At 40.6% G+C, this 15255-nt stretch overlaps 1 protein-coding gene across 1 annotated transcript; it reads left to right on the top strand.

Moving 5' to 3' along the window:
* Positions 1 to 45: 45 nt before the first annotated feature.
* On the top strand, positions 46 to 15044 carry papss1 (3'-phosphoadenosine 5'-phosphosulfate synthase 1). Its single transcript, XM_069665551.1, has 12 exons — positions 46 to 264; positions 1165 to 1279; positions 1393 to 1628; positions 2128 to 2266; positions 2556 to 2674; positions 3004 to 3117; positions 3313 to 3424; positions 6170 to 6375; positions 8678 to 8813; positions 9226 to 9494; positions 10701 to 10930; positions 13825 to 15044. Exons 1-12 carry the CDS (start codon positions 205 to 207, stop codon positions 13961 to 13963), a joined length of 1875 nt encoding a protein of 624 aa, XP_069521652.1. The 5' UTR covers positions 46 to 204; the 3' UTR covers positions 13964 to 15044.
* Positions 15045 to 15255: the final 211 nt, after the last annotated feature.

Raw genomic sequence — 15255 nt, 5'->3', positions numbered from 1 at the left:
TCGCCGGTGTGTTACGTGGCTGCTGCTCTTCCCGGTTGTAGTGCCAGCAAGGCTCCCCGGCTTCGGGCTCCTCCATTCACAGGAGTTACCTGTACAAACACATCAAGATATATCTGAACTAGCCGCCGAAGAGCCGGGCGGTGTTCCTTATTGTTTGTTTTAACGGTACTAGCCGGTTGAACCAGCCGTTACACGCTTCCAGCCATGGAGACTTATGGCAACTCGCACAAGAAACAGAAGCTAAGCAACGCTGCCGAGAACTGGGTGAGTTTTCTTTAGCCGAGTTGTGTTTTTTCACGTCCATTCAACTCCAGTAACCAACTGCGAATAAGCTAACAGGTTTACTGATGAGGCAGATGGCTAATTAGCATACTTTACCTTACAGTGCCGAAACGCTACAATAACGGTAATGCTAGTTGTACATTTTTAGCCTTGGTTGCTAGCAGCGCCGTGGCTAATCAGTTAACTGCTAATGTAATTCATGGCATTAAGTGTTTGTTTAATACACGTATATCTGTGCTATTACCCTTGATAGCCTACGTGGGAGTTGAATACTGTTTGCAAGTACTTTTTTAGTCAGTAAACGTATGGCCGTGTGTTAAGATCACTGTTTGATGAGTAAACAGTAGGTTAGCTCTTTTTACAGTCCTCTGGGAAAAAGCCATAACATTTACACATTATGATGCTACAACATGCTAACACTTGAATAACACAAACAATATCAGCAGACAACAGCACTTAAACACACATAGCCGAATCAGTTAGTCATCACAGGCCTCGTCACAGTGAGGGTGAAAGTTATGGATCAGCCAAAACATTTGAATATATCACCTTGGAATTAAGTTACTTAACGTGGCCTACTTTAAAAAATATGCTGACAAAACTAATATTGACTGTTGTGGACATGGAAAATGAGAAAAATGCTTGCATGCTGCTCTGCATACATGTTCAAAGCATTCTTTATAATATAAAACAGCCTACAGATTTTTAAGAAGCCATGTTTTAAAGCCACTTTTACGATATTTTTGACTGTGATTAATTTTAATTCCCAATGCTTGTTTTCCTTATCCTAACCTCCTGTCTTTTTATTCGGATTTTTTAAAATAAACCTTTACTACTGGGCAGAAAGAGGGCTGAATTGACTGTTAATCTGTTTCGTTATAGGGAATGCAACGTGCAACCAATGTCACCTATCAAGCTCATCATGTCAGCCGAAACAAGCGCGGGCAGGTTGTGGGCACAAGAGGAGGCTTCAGAGGATGCACTGTTTGGCTGAGTGGTAGGTTATGAGATGTTTGCAACTTACAAAATAAAACAAAAACAGCCCTTTCTGCAGCTGTTGATCTTCTCATAACCTAGCTTCATAATAATGCTGTATTCTTCTGTGAAAAGGTTTGTCTGGTGCAGGGAAGACCACAGTGAGCATGGCTCTGGAGGAGTACCTGGTGTGTCATGGTATCCCATGCTACACACTCGATGGCGACAACATCCGTCAGGGGCTGAACAAAAACTTAGGCTTCAGCCCTGAGGACCGTGAAGAGAACATTAGGCGCATTGCTGAGGTGGCTCGGCTTTTTGCTGATGCTGGGCTGGTCTGCATCGCCAGCTTCATCTCTCCCTACAGCAGGGTGAGTGACTCTCAATAGAAAGCATTATGGGTTGATGGTGGGGATAAATATGGCTTGACATCACTTTTTTTCTGTTATACAATGTATATAAAAAAGCCATTCTGGTACTTCTGTTCTGTTACTGTTAAAGGCAGGATTTTGTATATTTTAACCACAATTTTTTTTACATATCAAGCCAGGCTCACTATTTGAGTTCATACATTTTTCAATCTTTAATTTAAGCAAAGAAAAAATACTGATAAATACTGAAAAAATCCCTAATACAACTTCTGAAAAATAGCTTAAAAAAAAAAAAAAATTCCAAATACAATAAAGCACTTTTTGTGATTTCTCTTCTTTAATTTCTGCCATTTTTGAGCTGTGCTTACGGCAATAGGACCTTATGTACTGCACACAGTGGTGAATGATGTCCTCCTGCAGAAGACGACACAAAATGCGTTGTTATAAAACCTAAATCTGAGCTTTAATAACATTACTTTTCTCGTTTTTTTTCTGTCAGGATCGCCTCAATGCCAGGAAGATCCATGAGGCTGCAGGGCTGCCTTTCTTTGAGGTGTTTGTCGACGCTCCACTGGATGTCTGTGAGCAGAGGGACGTGAAGGGGCTGTACAAGAGAGCCAGAGCGGGGGAGATAAGAGGTAGAGTATATTTTAATACTGTTTATGTGCAAGGCAACAGTACATCAAAGGCCTGGATCTTTGTATCTTTTATTTGTTCAAGACGGTGATAAGTTTGGCTTGGACTGATAGATAGTCACATCTCTAATATACTATATAATATATACTCTTTATCTCTGACCTAAAGAAAAATGAAATCCCATATGATGATTTGTTGTTAAACACAAAACGAAGGCATGTCAACAATTTATTCTCTAGCTCAGTAAAACATTATATTTATATTATCATTTATTGCTCTTCATTTTTTTAGGGTTCACTGGGATTGACTCAGAGTATGAGAAGCCAGAGGCTCCAGAGCTGGTGCTGAAGACTGACTCCTGCAATGTGAACGAGTGCATACAACAGCTTGTTGACCTGCTTCAGGAGAGGGTGAGGGGAAGAAATACTCTGCCTAAACATGTTTAGAATGCATTTATTAATTTTATAATCAGCTGCTGTTGTTTTTATTGACCATATCTCCTTTTAAAGAAAATTTGTGTGATCAGATATAGACAGCATTAACTTTTGCCATTGTCCCCTTGGGGGCAGTAAAGCCTCATATTTGTATGAATAATGATATCATTGCATCTACGCTTTGTCCTGTAAATTTTCTATTTTTTAGTAAATAGTAGCAATCACCTAAGTGTTAATTATGCAAAATATTTTGTAATGATTTATTTATAATTATTAATTTCCCTTTTTTTTTTTTTGTTCTTCAGGATATAGTTCCAGTTGATGCATCTTATGAAGTGAAAGAGCTCTACGTTCAGGAGAATAAACTGGACCTGGCTAAGGCTGATGCAGAGACTCTGCCTGCTGTGCAGATTGGAAAGGTGCCCCTGATATTTGTTTTCTAATTTTGATAAGTCTTAATTAATAATATTAGTTAAATAACTATTCTTAGCTCGTTTATATTCTGGATAGAGAACATTTTTTTCTCTATGGTCTACCGTTTACTTATATTCTTTTCGTGTTGTCTTTTTTTCCATCCTTTTCATACTTAATGTGGCTTTGTGTTTGATCCTCAGGTGGACATGCAGTGGGTGCAGGTGCTGGCTGAAGGCTGGGCCACTCCTCTTAATGGCTTTATGAGAGAGAGAGAGTATTTGCAGTGTCTTCACTTTGACTGTCTGCTGGACGGTAAGATGTTTATGTTTTTAAAGAGAGATGACAGATGAAACGTTTTGTGTTGCAATACTGGAGAAACGGCACTAGATGGAGATGAGCGCTCACAAAATGGACTTGTGGAAATGGGGGGTGGCTTTCAGTCAAGACGTCATAACACATTTCTTACAGCAGTACTTGAATGATTTTTTTTTTAGTACTGCAAATGCAGTAAATTAGCTCTCAATTCACAAGCTTCTTTCATTTGACGCTTACAGACTTGTGAGCTTTGTCCGTTGTTTCTGTCAGTTGATCCTTAAATATCTCTCAGCTGTAGCTCCTCGTGTTCCCCTCTATCATTCTTTACTTAATTCCAATAAAAAATATCACTCTGATAAAGTGGAGTGTTAAATTAGATCAACAAATACTCTCTGCATGATTCCCTGCTAAACACAGTTCATATTACTACTATTGGATGTGCTGCTGGGAAGCTTTAGTGAGGCTTTGTGTGCCTCGTTAAAGCTTCATGCGGACGAAGGGCTCATGATGCAGCAGTGATGTACAATTTGGCTGGCTGGCAGAATGACACATTGATATGGGAATGAAGTTGATTTAAATGCAGAATTTGAAGGATGATGCTTTATATCATATTGTCCATTTGCACCCTAATCTCCAGAGTGCCTTGGTTTCTTTTGGCACGCTTCAGAAAACAAACATCATATTGGTTGTCGAGTCTCTCAGTGTAATTACAGCAATTTCTCACGTATTGTTTGAAATTCCAAGAAACAGTCAATTTACTTTTACTGCCTGTACGACCACTCCAATCTTGGTTGTGAGTTATGATGCGTAATATTTTCTTACATACACAATAAAATGAAAAATACATAAAATAAATTGAAAGTTAACTTAGCGTCAGATTTTGGCAGATATTTGTATCATAACAGCTGTCCTCCTCACCGAGGGATAAAACCATCAACTTCTTTTAACGTAGAACAAAATGTCAGATAATTAAAAGTTCTTTCCAAAAAAGAGAACATATTGAGCTGTTCAGAAGACGAAAGGCAAAAATAAATATGAATGTGAAAAGTCTTGATTCCACTTTTCCCACTTGTCCGGAGGCAGAAGGACACAGAGGAAGAGGTTCTGTATTGATTGACACCACACACCTCCGTTTATCGATTTTAACTTCCTTCCAGAGATTTGACAGCAGAGGAATCACAGAGAAAGTATTGATCGTCTCCACTTTAACACTGAAACTGGTCACGCAGCAGCAGAAAACTGCATGTTTTAGTAATCAGTCTGCAAAAGGAAACAGAGGCCCAGATTCCAACTTGTGTCTCTTCTTCACTTGGACATTTGGCAGTCCTGTCTGTGTGTGTGTGTGTGTGTGTGTGTGTGTGTGTGTGTGTCACAGTGTAGAGCTCACAGCTGGTTCCAATAAAACAGAGGGGACGAGAAGAGGGTCCAGGGGGAGGTTGGGGGCAGGACCAGCGTCCCCTCCTGTTTCCACAGCATTTGATCTGATGTGATGTGAAAAGCGTGCCGCTCCAAACATTTTCATTAACCTGGACGGCAAAAAGAACCCGCCAACAGTGCGCTGTCGCTACACGGCTCAAATCATAAAATGGTTAAAGGGTCAAGATCCAGCCGAGCTTTAGAGAGGATTTTTTCTCTCCACTTGCTTATTAAATTACAGCCTTGAAGACTCGTTGTAGCCTGTGGTGAAGCTGTATATTCCACATTTAGCCTGAGGAGGAACAGGATGGAAAGTTAATTAGTTGAGCTGTTCTGTTGATACCTAACCTGTGAACATTTTAACTTGCCTTTTATAAGAAAGGTGCCCCATGGGGGCTACTTATATACAAACAAAGCTTATGGTAAACGTCAGCGTCTCTCCTTCAAACACACCGTGCCCAGCATTAATGTGTAATTACGGAGTTTAATATATTTTCTTATTTATTAACATGTGCAAAGCTGTTTTTTAAAGATACAGCCCTGTTTCCAAGCTTGCAGTTGTTTTCTTAAAGACCAGCCCCTAAAGACATATACTGTGTCTGATATGTTTTTTCATATCCTCCTAAGGCATCTCCTCCTTCTCCCTCATTAGAAATTCCCAAATCTGCAAAGTCCCGCCCACTATGCAATAAGTAGTAGTAACGTTAACGTTAGTAGTCAGTAGTGAGTTTGCAAATATTACCATGATGTTACAGCTGGCTCGCGCATCACAGGAGTGGTTGCCATAGGTTACACATTATGATATGCATAGCGTCACCCCATCCATTAACGGGATTGGCTCCTTAGGTTTGTGACGTCTCAAACCTGCCAATCTGAAAACGTGTTGTTCAGCCTGTCCTTGGTACACTGCAGTTTGAAAGCCCAGCCATGGAGATGACTGCTTATGTTGTCCCTGAAGATCTTTACAAGGTTAAACACTTGGTTTTCACTGGAGGGGGTCTTTTAGTGCTTCTCAACTTCTTGGTGTGTTATTGCCACATATATTGATTGTTAGAATAGCTTGAAAATGGTGGCATGACTGTGTTTTTTGCTTTGCACATGCTTGGAAAGAAGCGTGTTCGCATATACCAATGATGAGTTCCACATAGTATTTTAGAGAATAAAAAATTCTCTGCAACAATAATTAATTGCAGTCAGTGTCCGTTTTTTAAGCAAAAGTGTCAACATTCTGGTTTAAGCTTTCAAATGTATTTTGTATGTATTTTCTTTTAGCATAAATATGCCCTTTCCACTCATTAAATCGTCTTTGGTTCTCTACTTTGCTAGGTGGTGTCATCAACCTGTCAGTGCCTGTGGTGCTGCCGGTGTCTGCTGCAGATAAGGAGCGTTTAGACGGCGTGACAGCTATGGCCTTGGTCTACGAGGGCAGACGGGTGGCCATCCTTCGCAACCCTGAGTTTTATGAACACCGCAAAGAAGAAAGATGTGCTCGCCAGTGGGGCACGACCTGCAAGGATCACCCCTACATCAAGGTAAATGACACGTTCAGGGTCACAGGTTTTATTCTCTGAAAGTCAGATTGGTAATGCAGGCCTTGCTGAAAGTGCAGAGTAGCATCGCAGAGCTGCAGACGCGCTGTCTCAGTGTGCTATGTGATAAACACCTTGCATGTGAACGCAAACAGCCCCTTTGGAGTCAGCCCTGATAGAACACAGATCCGAGCTGGCCTTTTCACATTGCTTATGGAAAGAGTGAATAGGTGAAAGAGTGGAGATTTTTCTCACACTCTGTCAGGACGCCCAGGGTAATCACTTGATCTTTTTGGTCAACCCCTCATTTTGCAGGTGTTATATTTGGATGCTGCTTAGTGGATTCCACCAAATGCGCTTGAGAATGTACCGCTCAGTCCCTGCCAGCTTTCACCTTTCCGCTCACAAAACTCTTCTCCAAATAGACCCTCGAATCGTTTCCATCTGTCTCCTATAGACTGCTGTGGGGCTCAGGTAGACACAGTGGCGAGATAACGTCCTGAACTGATCCTGTGTATCCTGCGGAAAAGTGGCATCGGCTCTGGCTGGAACAGAACAGAGCTGTCTGGTGTTGCAGACAAAGATAGTTCATTTTAAATCCCACTGTTTTCAGGATTAGAGCACTTGTTTGGCCATCTGTGTATGTTCAAAGGTGAAAGACAAAACTTAAAGTTCCTGGCTCATTTCAAAGCCTTATACTTAAACACTCGACCAAAGCTGTCTCCGTATTTCAGCACTATTGGAAGTCATTTTAAATCTTGGCAGACATCTTTTTTGTCTCACCTTGTTTCATGATTCTATCTGGCTTGGTGATGTGTTTTATGATGCGAGGGGCGGCCAGTTTCACAAATTGGTACCATGACTCTTCATTGTCAACACCTGATGCCTTGACTTTAAACACATGCTGAGCGCTCTTATATTTCCACAACTGTCATTCTCGATCCACTCTAAGAACATGTGAGCTCAGCTTGCTGTGATTAAGGTATCACTCATTAAAGAGCGTGTGTATGTATGCTTATGTGTATGTTTAACTCCCTGAGCCGGAGCCAGTCTGTCAACACAGCTCTGCGCCGATAGCTACAACTTTCCCTCCTGTCTCTCTCCAACCAGAAACAAGCCGCTCCATAGAACATTTAGTTAATCCACCTTTTCCTGTTTACCTGTCCGTCAGTCAGACAGGAGCCCCCTTCATCGGAAACTATGGTGTAGCTGCTGTTTATTTGGCTAGGGCCCTTTTCACATGTGGACTCATGGGCTACTTATAACGGTTAAACAGAGCACATGTGTATGTGGAGGCCTGCTGCTTTGATATGATCACGCAGACTTTACATTTTCCCTCAACTTCTGTTAGGAAAATAAATTGCCAGTTGTCTATGCTGTTGATCTATCTAAAGAGCAAGACTGTTACGCATCTTTCACGGCTCTTCTCAGGCTGGCAGCGAACAGGCTGGATTAATTCGAGTGTGGAAAACGAATCACAACACGATCCTGAAACTCCTCAAACGGAGCCAAGTTGTTATTGATCACATCACGTACACACGTCTTACGCTGACATCTGTCTGATTTTTATGTATAGTGTGCCAGATCAAACTGAAATCAGCATGTTTCTAAAGTATGGATATCAAAGACTTTTTGTGTGTTTTTCACATGATAAATTACATGTCAATGAAATCGGTGACATCTTTGTTATCAACTTCCAAATCTGCTGCTACAAACTTCAGGTTGCATTTGTGGCCTTTTGTTTTGAGACTCCTCAGCCCCGACACCGGTGTTGTGCTTCTTCTTTTATTACCGAGCCTGTAGAGAATTGTCACTTTGTATCACATTAACATCACACAGGCCGGGGCTTTCAGTAACTCTAGCTACACTCTCATAAATGCCACAAGAGGCAGGCCAAAGATATATCCTGAAACAATAGCAACCTTCGGCTGCATCCCGAGCACTTCTGTGACACTGTTGGATTTATCTTTTGAGGGGAAAATTTCTCCCCAATGTGGTCATAAGCTCATCAGGATCTAATGTGGAATACAATCTGATTTTGTCTCCGCTTTCTTATGGAAATCGAAAAGGTGGCCAAGTGAAGAAAAGTGGGGTTGCCAGGGTTTTGTTGACAGTTTTAAGACTCAGAGACTCTGATTTATGCTGGTGTGTCCCCACTGCAACTGGGTAGTAACTCTGGAGTTTTATTAGAATTCACCCTGGCCTGGTTTCAGCACAGTGATGTTTTTATGGACCATGGTGTCTTAAGTCTGGATTATGTTTGAGTTGTGTTCCCTGTCGTGATCATTGTGACCTCTTATTTCAGATGGTATTGGAAAGCGGAGACTGGCTGGTCGGGGGAGACCTGCAGGTTTTGGACAAGATCCGCTGGGAAGATGGACTCGATCAGTACCGACTGACGCCCACTGAGCTCAAGCAGAAGTTTAAAGAAATGAATGCAGGTACCGTACACTCCAAGTTCTAATGGTCTAATGTTTTTTTTTTGTGTCATAAGCACATTTGGAACCGCAGACTTCTAGAGAGACTAGAGTGTCACAATATTTAAAAACTGCTCCCCATTTTTTCTTCAAAAGGAGAGGAGACACTGGATAGTCCACTCACTTCAATGCTTTCATTCTTTGTTTAGTCTCTGGTAAAGAAGTAAGGGAGACAGAGAAGGGAAGTCATGGGAGAGAAAGCTCTGGTGTGATTCAGTCCTTCACTGTGTGGGGTTTCGGTGGTCGGGCACTTAGCTGCTTGATTATCTTTGGGTACATTGTGGCGTTTTTGTTTGTTTTATACAGATGTATTGAGACGTGTTTGGTTGCAGTTTAACAGTTCCTTCTCATCCTTCCTTTTTTTGTCTCTGTTTAGATGCTGTATTTGCCTTTCAGCTCCGTAACCCAGTCCACAACGGCCATGCTCTTCTGATGCAGGACACCCACAAGCGTCTCATCGAGCGGGGCTACCGCCGCCCTGTTCTCCTGCTCCACCCACTGGGAGGCTGGACCAAGGACGACGATGTGCCGCTGCCCTGGCGAATGAAGCAGCACGCCGCTGTCCTGGAGGAGGGCGTCCTGAATCCAGACACTACCATCGTAGCTATCTTTCCTTCACCCATGATGTACGCCGGGCCAACTGAGGTAACGAGAATGTTGTATTTGCAGTGACGTACTTGAGGTTTGGTATGAAAAAAGACTTGTTTTCCTCATAACTGACACTGAACAGATTATTTGACAGCAGAGTTATGACAACAGGGAGGAGGACTGTCATAAACTTGGTGACTGCAAATGTTGAGAGTGAAAAATGGCAGGAAATAGGATTTACAATTGTCTTGAGAGGCTCTGTTTAGTGTTTCCCTGCCATACATAAACCTCTTAGTGCGACTGAGCATAGCTGTGCAGCTGGGAGTCCTATCATAACTCAGCGTCAGACACAAATATTGAGGGCAGATCGACGGCTGGCGGATGTCAGGCAGTGAATTAATTCAGTTTTTAATTCTGAATGGGAGGTTCAGAGAGCCAGACTCCGCTGCAGTCTTGGTATCATCGGTCTGACCTTGTTTACACACTAATAACATTAACTTCTGGTGTGCTGCCACCCACATATTCAAATGTCTTCTTCAGTGGTTGTCTTGCCAGAATGTTCTTTTGCACTTCTACCTAGAGCTGAAACCACTTGTTGCGTTGGCCTGATCTGACATTTTTTAGATTTATGAAGTATGTGTGCCACAAGCTTATTAAACTAGTATTAGTAACAGTCGAGGAATGTGGAGATAAAGCAATAACTGATCATAAGAGAGCAGACAAAACAACCTCAGTGTTTGTGGTGATTGCCAAGGCCTCATTGTAATGTGTTTGAGGCTGGCTGACTGGACTCCTGTGGATTTAGCTCTGGTCTGCTAGAATGTGAAAATGTAAATGTGGCTGTGAGGGTTGTTTTTTTTTATTTTTATAACTGGCTTTACATTTAACAATTTCAGTTAATCTTGTACATTTTTACTCTACACAATGTTTTTAGATGGTATTATTAGTTTTAGTCAGATATTGTATCAAAGAACACCTAGGAACCCACATAAAGTAGGCTCCAAACACGGTTAAAGATATAAGGACAAAAATATAGTATAAAAGTTTAAAGATTCTTTAACAAAAGGGTGAGGTAGTCAACCCTTACATGTCTAGACTAAGGATTTAAAAATCCATACACTAACTACAACCAATACAATGGGATGGAGCTGAATGATTGTTTCAGGGTAGGGATAAGTGATGTATATTTAATGTAAAGTAAAAAGTAGTTTCTCTTCATAGCCTTACAAAGGAAATGCTAACATAAATTCCCTAACGTTCCAGGTTCAGTGGCACTGCAGAGCTCGAATGGTGGCCGGAGCCAACTTCTACATCGTGGGTCGTGACCCCGCAGGCATGCCCCACCCAGACACAGGGAAGGACCTGTACGAGCCCACTCACGGGGCCAAGGTGCTCACCATGGCTCCGGGCCTCATCACCCTGGAGATTGTACCCTTCAAGGTGGCTGCTTACAATAAGGTCAAACGAGCAATGGACTTTTACAATTCTAAAAAGTGAGTACTCTAATTTCACTCTTTTAAAGCCTGAGTCTTGTTTTGTTTCTCCAAAGTAAATCAGGATTATATAATACAGACGTAGTTTGAATCTAAAGCTGCTCACTACATTCAAAAGCTTATTTGTAGATTTAGTCAAAAGTCATCCGTCTCATTTAGGCCAATTAGAAGCAGCAGCCTAAACAGCAAAAACTTTCCTTTAATGAATTAGTCATTTAGCGGATGAGACAAAAAATCAACTATTTCCTACATTAAAAAGCCAAGCCAAGAATAACATGCTTTTTTTATTTCCTATACAGTTAAAAGGTTTCCTGGATTAGTATAAGCTTTGTTGTTGCTCAAAAGCTACAGAGACATGTCATTAATTACACTCTGTGTACATACACCGCACATGACGACTAACAAAAATCAGGCCGTCTCACTGCCTCTCCTCAGGAGTTGATGCAGGTTATGCAACTGTAGCTGTGTTTGACCAGGAATAAATATGGCCAGAATAATCAAAAGATTTGTTTTGTTTTCCATGAGACATATTTATGACATTAAATCACAACCAAACAGAAACATCAAGTGCTTTTAGTGCTGCTAAAAATAGGTATGATAATAATGTTTTTAAATATGACCAACAACTCTGTTTAGCTCTTCATGACTTTGGAATTTTTACCATTGAACAGGTAAGAAAAATAACAGTTTCCAGCTGAAGAGCTGACGGTAATATTTTTCCACTTTGAAACAACAAAGTTTAAAATGAGTTTAAACTTTTTATCGTGTGTCTTCAAAGGGGGAATGATTATAAAGTGGTGGTAAAGATGTGGTTATATTCTTTTACAACACTGCTCAGTGAGTTTGACGTCATCAGACCTGATGTCAGGGATTTACTTTTATTTCTCACATTAACAAGTATAGGTATTATCAGATGCAGTGTGATGTACTCATTAAGACTAGTGTGAAAAATAGGACTAAAGAAATTCCCCCAAAATAGGAAAAAAAAAAGCAATATAAAGTGAAAGAAAATAAATCCAATAAATGCAATAATTTAACATTTTCATATCTCAAATTAATGATCAAACTTCACTATGTGCTAAAACACCAATACTGCATTTTTGATAGAATGCCATTGGCTCAATGGCTTGTTGTCATTTTAAGGTTAAAGCTAAAGCGCAAATGCAAGACGATAATTGGTTTTCCAAAGTCTGCAGTCGTCTCTCACTTAGATTGATGGCTTTCGGTTCTGTCATGCGTGCTGAATGCACCTTGCCAAATATCAGCAGGAATATGGATGCTTATCCTAATCACCAGCAACACCCCTCAGTCTCTCTCGAAAGTGTAACGCCTCAGATCACAGCAAGCTGTTTCCAATTTGTCACTGTATAAAAAATGTTCCCGGAAGAATTTGCCTGCAGCTCTTCTACCTCACGCCATGTGAGCAGCGAGGGTCTTCCTCACAGTTCCTCATTGTTTCGGTAACATGGTGTGCTCCATCATGTAAAAGCAATTAGAAACTGTATCTCATAAACAGACGGACTTTGACCCTGTGAGTGTAAGCTCTGTGGAGATAAATGTAAATGTCTGCTAACAAGATGTCTGAAAGAGTCCTGATTATCCCTGACAGAAATAGACGAGGCTAGTGAAGACGTGATGAACTTGTGCCAGGACTCCACTCAACACTCGTCAGTGATGAAGACCGTCCTTGGCTGCCTGCTTCAAAGAAAGTTGTTCATTTTTTTTTCTGAACAACGAGAACTTAATGTGGAGCGAGAATCCGTCTGTCAAAGAGAGAGGATAGAAAAGAAATCAGAGCGTTTCAATGTTACTTAAAATGTTTGGACAAGGGATATCTACAATCTGGTTATTGGAAAGAAGCTGTTTGAGTGTGTTTGATTCTCTGATCAGAATTTAATTTGCATGTCACAGCCAAATTCCTTCACGCAGACAGACAGCTCCATGGTGGGGATGTTTGACAGGAGTTTGTGATAAACTAAAGAGATATTTTAACTTTTTATAAAGCAGTGCTCAGGGTGTTTTATGTTCTATGTTTAATATACATTTATATTTGAACCCGGGTGTGTTGCATTGAATAGAAACAGTCTGTAGTGCTTATAAACATCATGACACATGTTTGCTTTCATAAAGAAAAGAGGGATTTTACAAAATGTATTTGAAAAAGGGAAAAATGCTTTAATCTTTGGGTTGGAATTGGATTTGAATTCCAGGCATCATTAGAGATAAATACACTTTTAATAGATATGGGCAGATACATTATACAAACAATATATCAATCCGTCCTTTCTCTGAAAGTCTAGCTAACAGTGAGCCCCAAACATTCCCATGTAATACTAAAAACTCTGAGTAGGATTACAAAACATTCAGGCTTTGGCAAATCCAAGTGGTGTTAACAATTAAGATCATGCAGCTGACAGCAACATGTAGTAAAGACCCATAAAGTATCTCAAACACAGGAATATAAATGTAACATCTTCCTCACAGTGAGTTTGAATCATCGGCTTGAACCATCAGTACGATGGCGTGCTGCTGCTGCCTGGATTGTCACGGTATCTCCGCAGCCACGGAGTGATTTGCGAGGTTTTGCAAATAAAGCAGCTGCCAGAAAGGGTCGGCATGTGAGATGTAGAGTTTGATGGAATAAATATTTTGATACACAAACAGTTTGTCAAAGTGTAAAGTGTTTCATAAAGGAATGGAGCTGATCAGAAGTGTGATTTTGTAAGAGCTTGTTTCGCTCTCAGAGTTTTCCTGCTCCTACGCTTCACCGCACTTGATTCCAAAGCTGTGATTGTTGGCTCATATTTCCTGCGCTGATAACCATCATTTCATTGATTGAAGTATGTCTGTTACTCAAAACTCTTTTTTTCCCCCCTCGTTTTTAAAAATTGCAGCCATCAAGATTACGACTTCATCTCAGGCACACGCATGCGGAAGATGGCCCGCGAGGGGGAGAATCCTCCCGACGGCTTCATGGCGCCGAAGGCTTGGGCTGTGCTGAAAGAATACTATAAGTCGCTGGAGAAAGCCTAAACGTTGAGTCTCAGATCATAAGAAACATTGAAACACATTGGTTTTACTAATGTTTAACAAGGCGAATGTGGGGACCACTCATGTATCATGAAAAACCACGTGTCTGTGTCACTATTACACTCAACTGTCAGTCATTTAACTGTTCATTTTTAGTCTTATGTTTGTTTTAACTCTTTATACTTTATTTTACTAAACTGTAAAATATAACAAAAGCCAACGGTTAGAGAACGAACAAAAAAGACCTTCTAAGTAGATGTTTGTGTCTCACTTAATTACTGTATATTCTGGAGACTGGTTACAAAAATGTGTAAAAACAGGATCAAGGCTCTATAGAAAGTACTGTTGAGCAGTACGTCAATAGGCAAAACTGAAAGTTGAGTATTCGTGATGTCCAAATTGAAAAAGCTCCTGCACCTGCTCGAGCTGATTTAACTCACCACTGTAACCCAAACAAGTTCTCTCATGTTTGCAAGTGGCGGTGGTAAATTGCTCAAAATTTGGTACACAAGTATTTGACGTAAGTTGAGTGCCTTGGTCCTCAGAAAATGAATTCACAAGATGTCTTGTTTGAATTAGGACACACACACACACACACACACACACACACACACACACACACACACAGACCTGCTTCTTGTCTGCCTTGTCTTATTGTTACACTGAAAACGGTCCAGTAGTTCAAGAATTGTTCCGCCAAACAGATCAGCATTAAAAATGTTTTTATGTGGATGTGCGACCCTCACCTTCCTAAACTTCTAGGAAAACCTTTTAACATTTCATATTTGTCACGTTTAGTCTATTTATTCTGTGCTAACGCTGCAGTGTTTACTCTTTTTTTTTTAACTGTATTGTGCATGTAGTTTTGGTGCTTTAAGCTTGTCGTCTCTCAACAGTCTTGGTATTTTGTTAAGTTTTCATCATTTGTATTTTTTTCCCCCCCTCTCATGGGTTGCTAATATTTTCCATGTGGTAATTCATTTTTAAGAGCTGGCCTGTATAATCAGAGAGTTGATGGTTACCATCAAGGGATCAGATTTGTAATCTTCCTTGTCCAATAAAGCATTTTTAGCAAAAAGAACAATTTGTTTACTTATCCTTTCTGCAATCTTCAGCTTTGTTACACTGTGTGCACGATATGTGTGTTTTTTTCTTTCGCAGCACAACAAAGACTTTTAAATACAGATCATATCCTCAAACAATTCTGCTTAATTTCAACTGACAGCACTAAATTTTATGTATCTCTGCCACTAACTATGTCATTAACGTTCAGCTGCCTTTGATAACTCAACAGC

The sequence above is a fragment of the Semicossyphus pulcher genome, unplaced genomic scaffold (genome assembly GCF_022749685.1).
Source record: "Semicossyphus pulcher isolate SPU_LCO1_2020_fin unplaced genomic scaffold, fSemPul1.0.p SCAF_17, whole genome shotgun sequence".
In the NCBI taxonomy this organism is placed as follows: Eukaryota; Metazoa; Chordata; class Actinopteri; order Labriformes; family Labridae; genus Semicossyphus; species Semicossyphus pulcher.
Note: the sequence above shows the minus strand (reverse complement) of the source record. Positions and strands in the feature narration are given on the sequence as shown.

Coding starts and splice junctions, on each gene's coding strand:
- papss1 (XM_069665551.1), top strand. CDS start 205: ATGGAGACTTATGGCAACTCGCACAAGAAACAGAAGCTAAGCAACGCT. Junction 8,814..9,225: donor GTTTAAAGAAATGAATGCAG/GTACCGTACACT, acceptor GTCTCTGTTTAG/ATGCTGTATTTGCCTTTCAG. Junction 10,931..13,824: donor GACTTTTACAATTCTAAAAA/GTGAGTACTCTA, acceptor TAAAAATTGCAG/CCATCAAGATTACGACTTCA.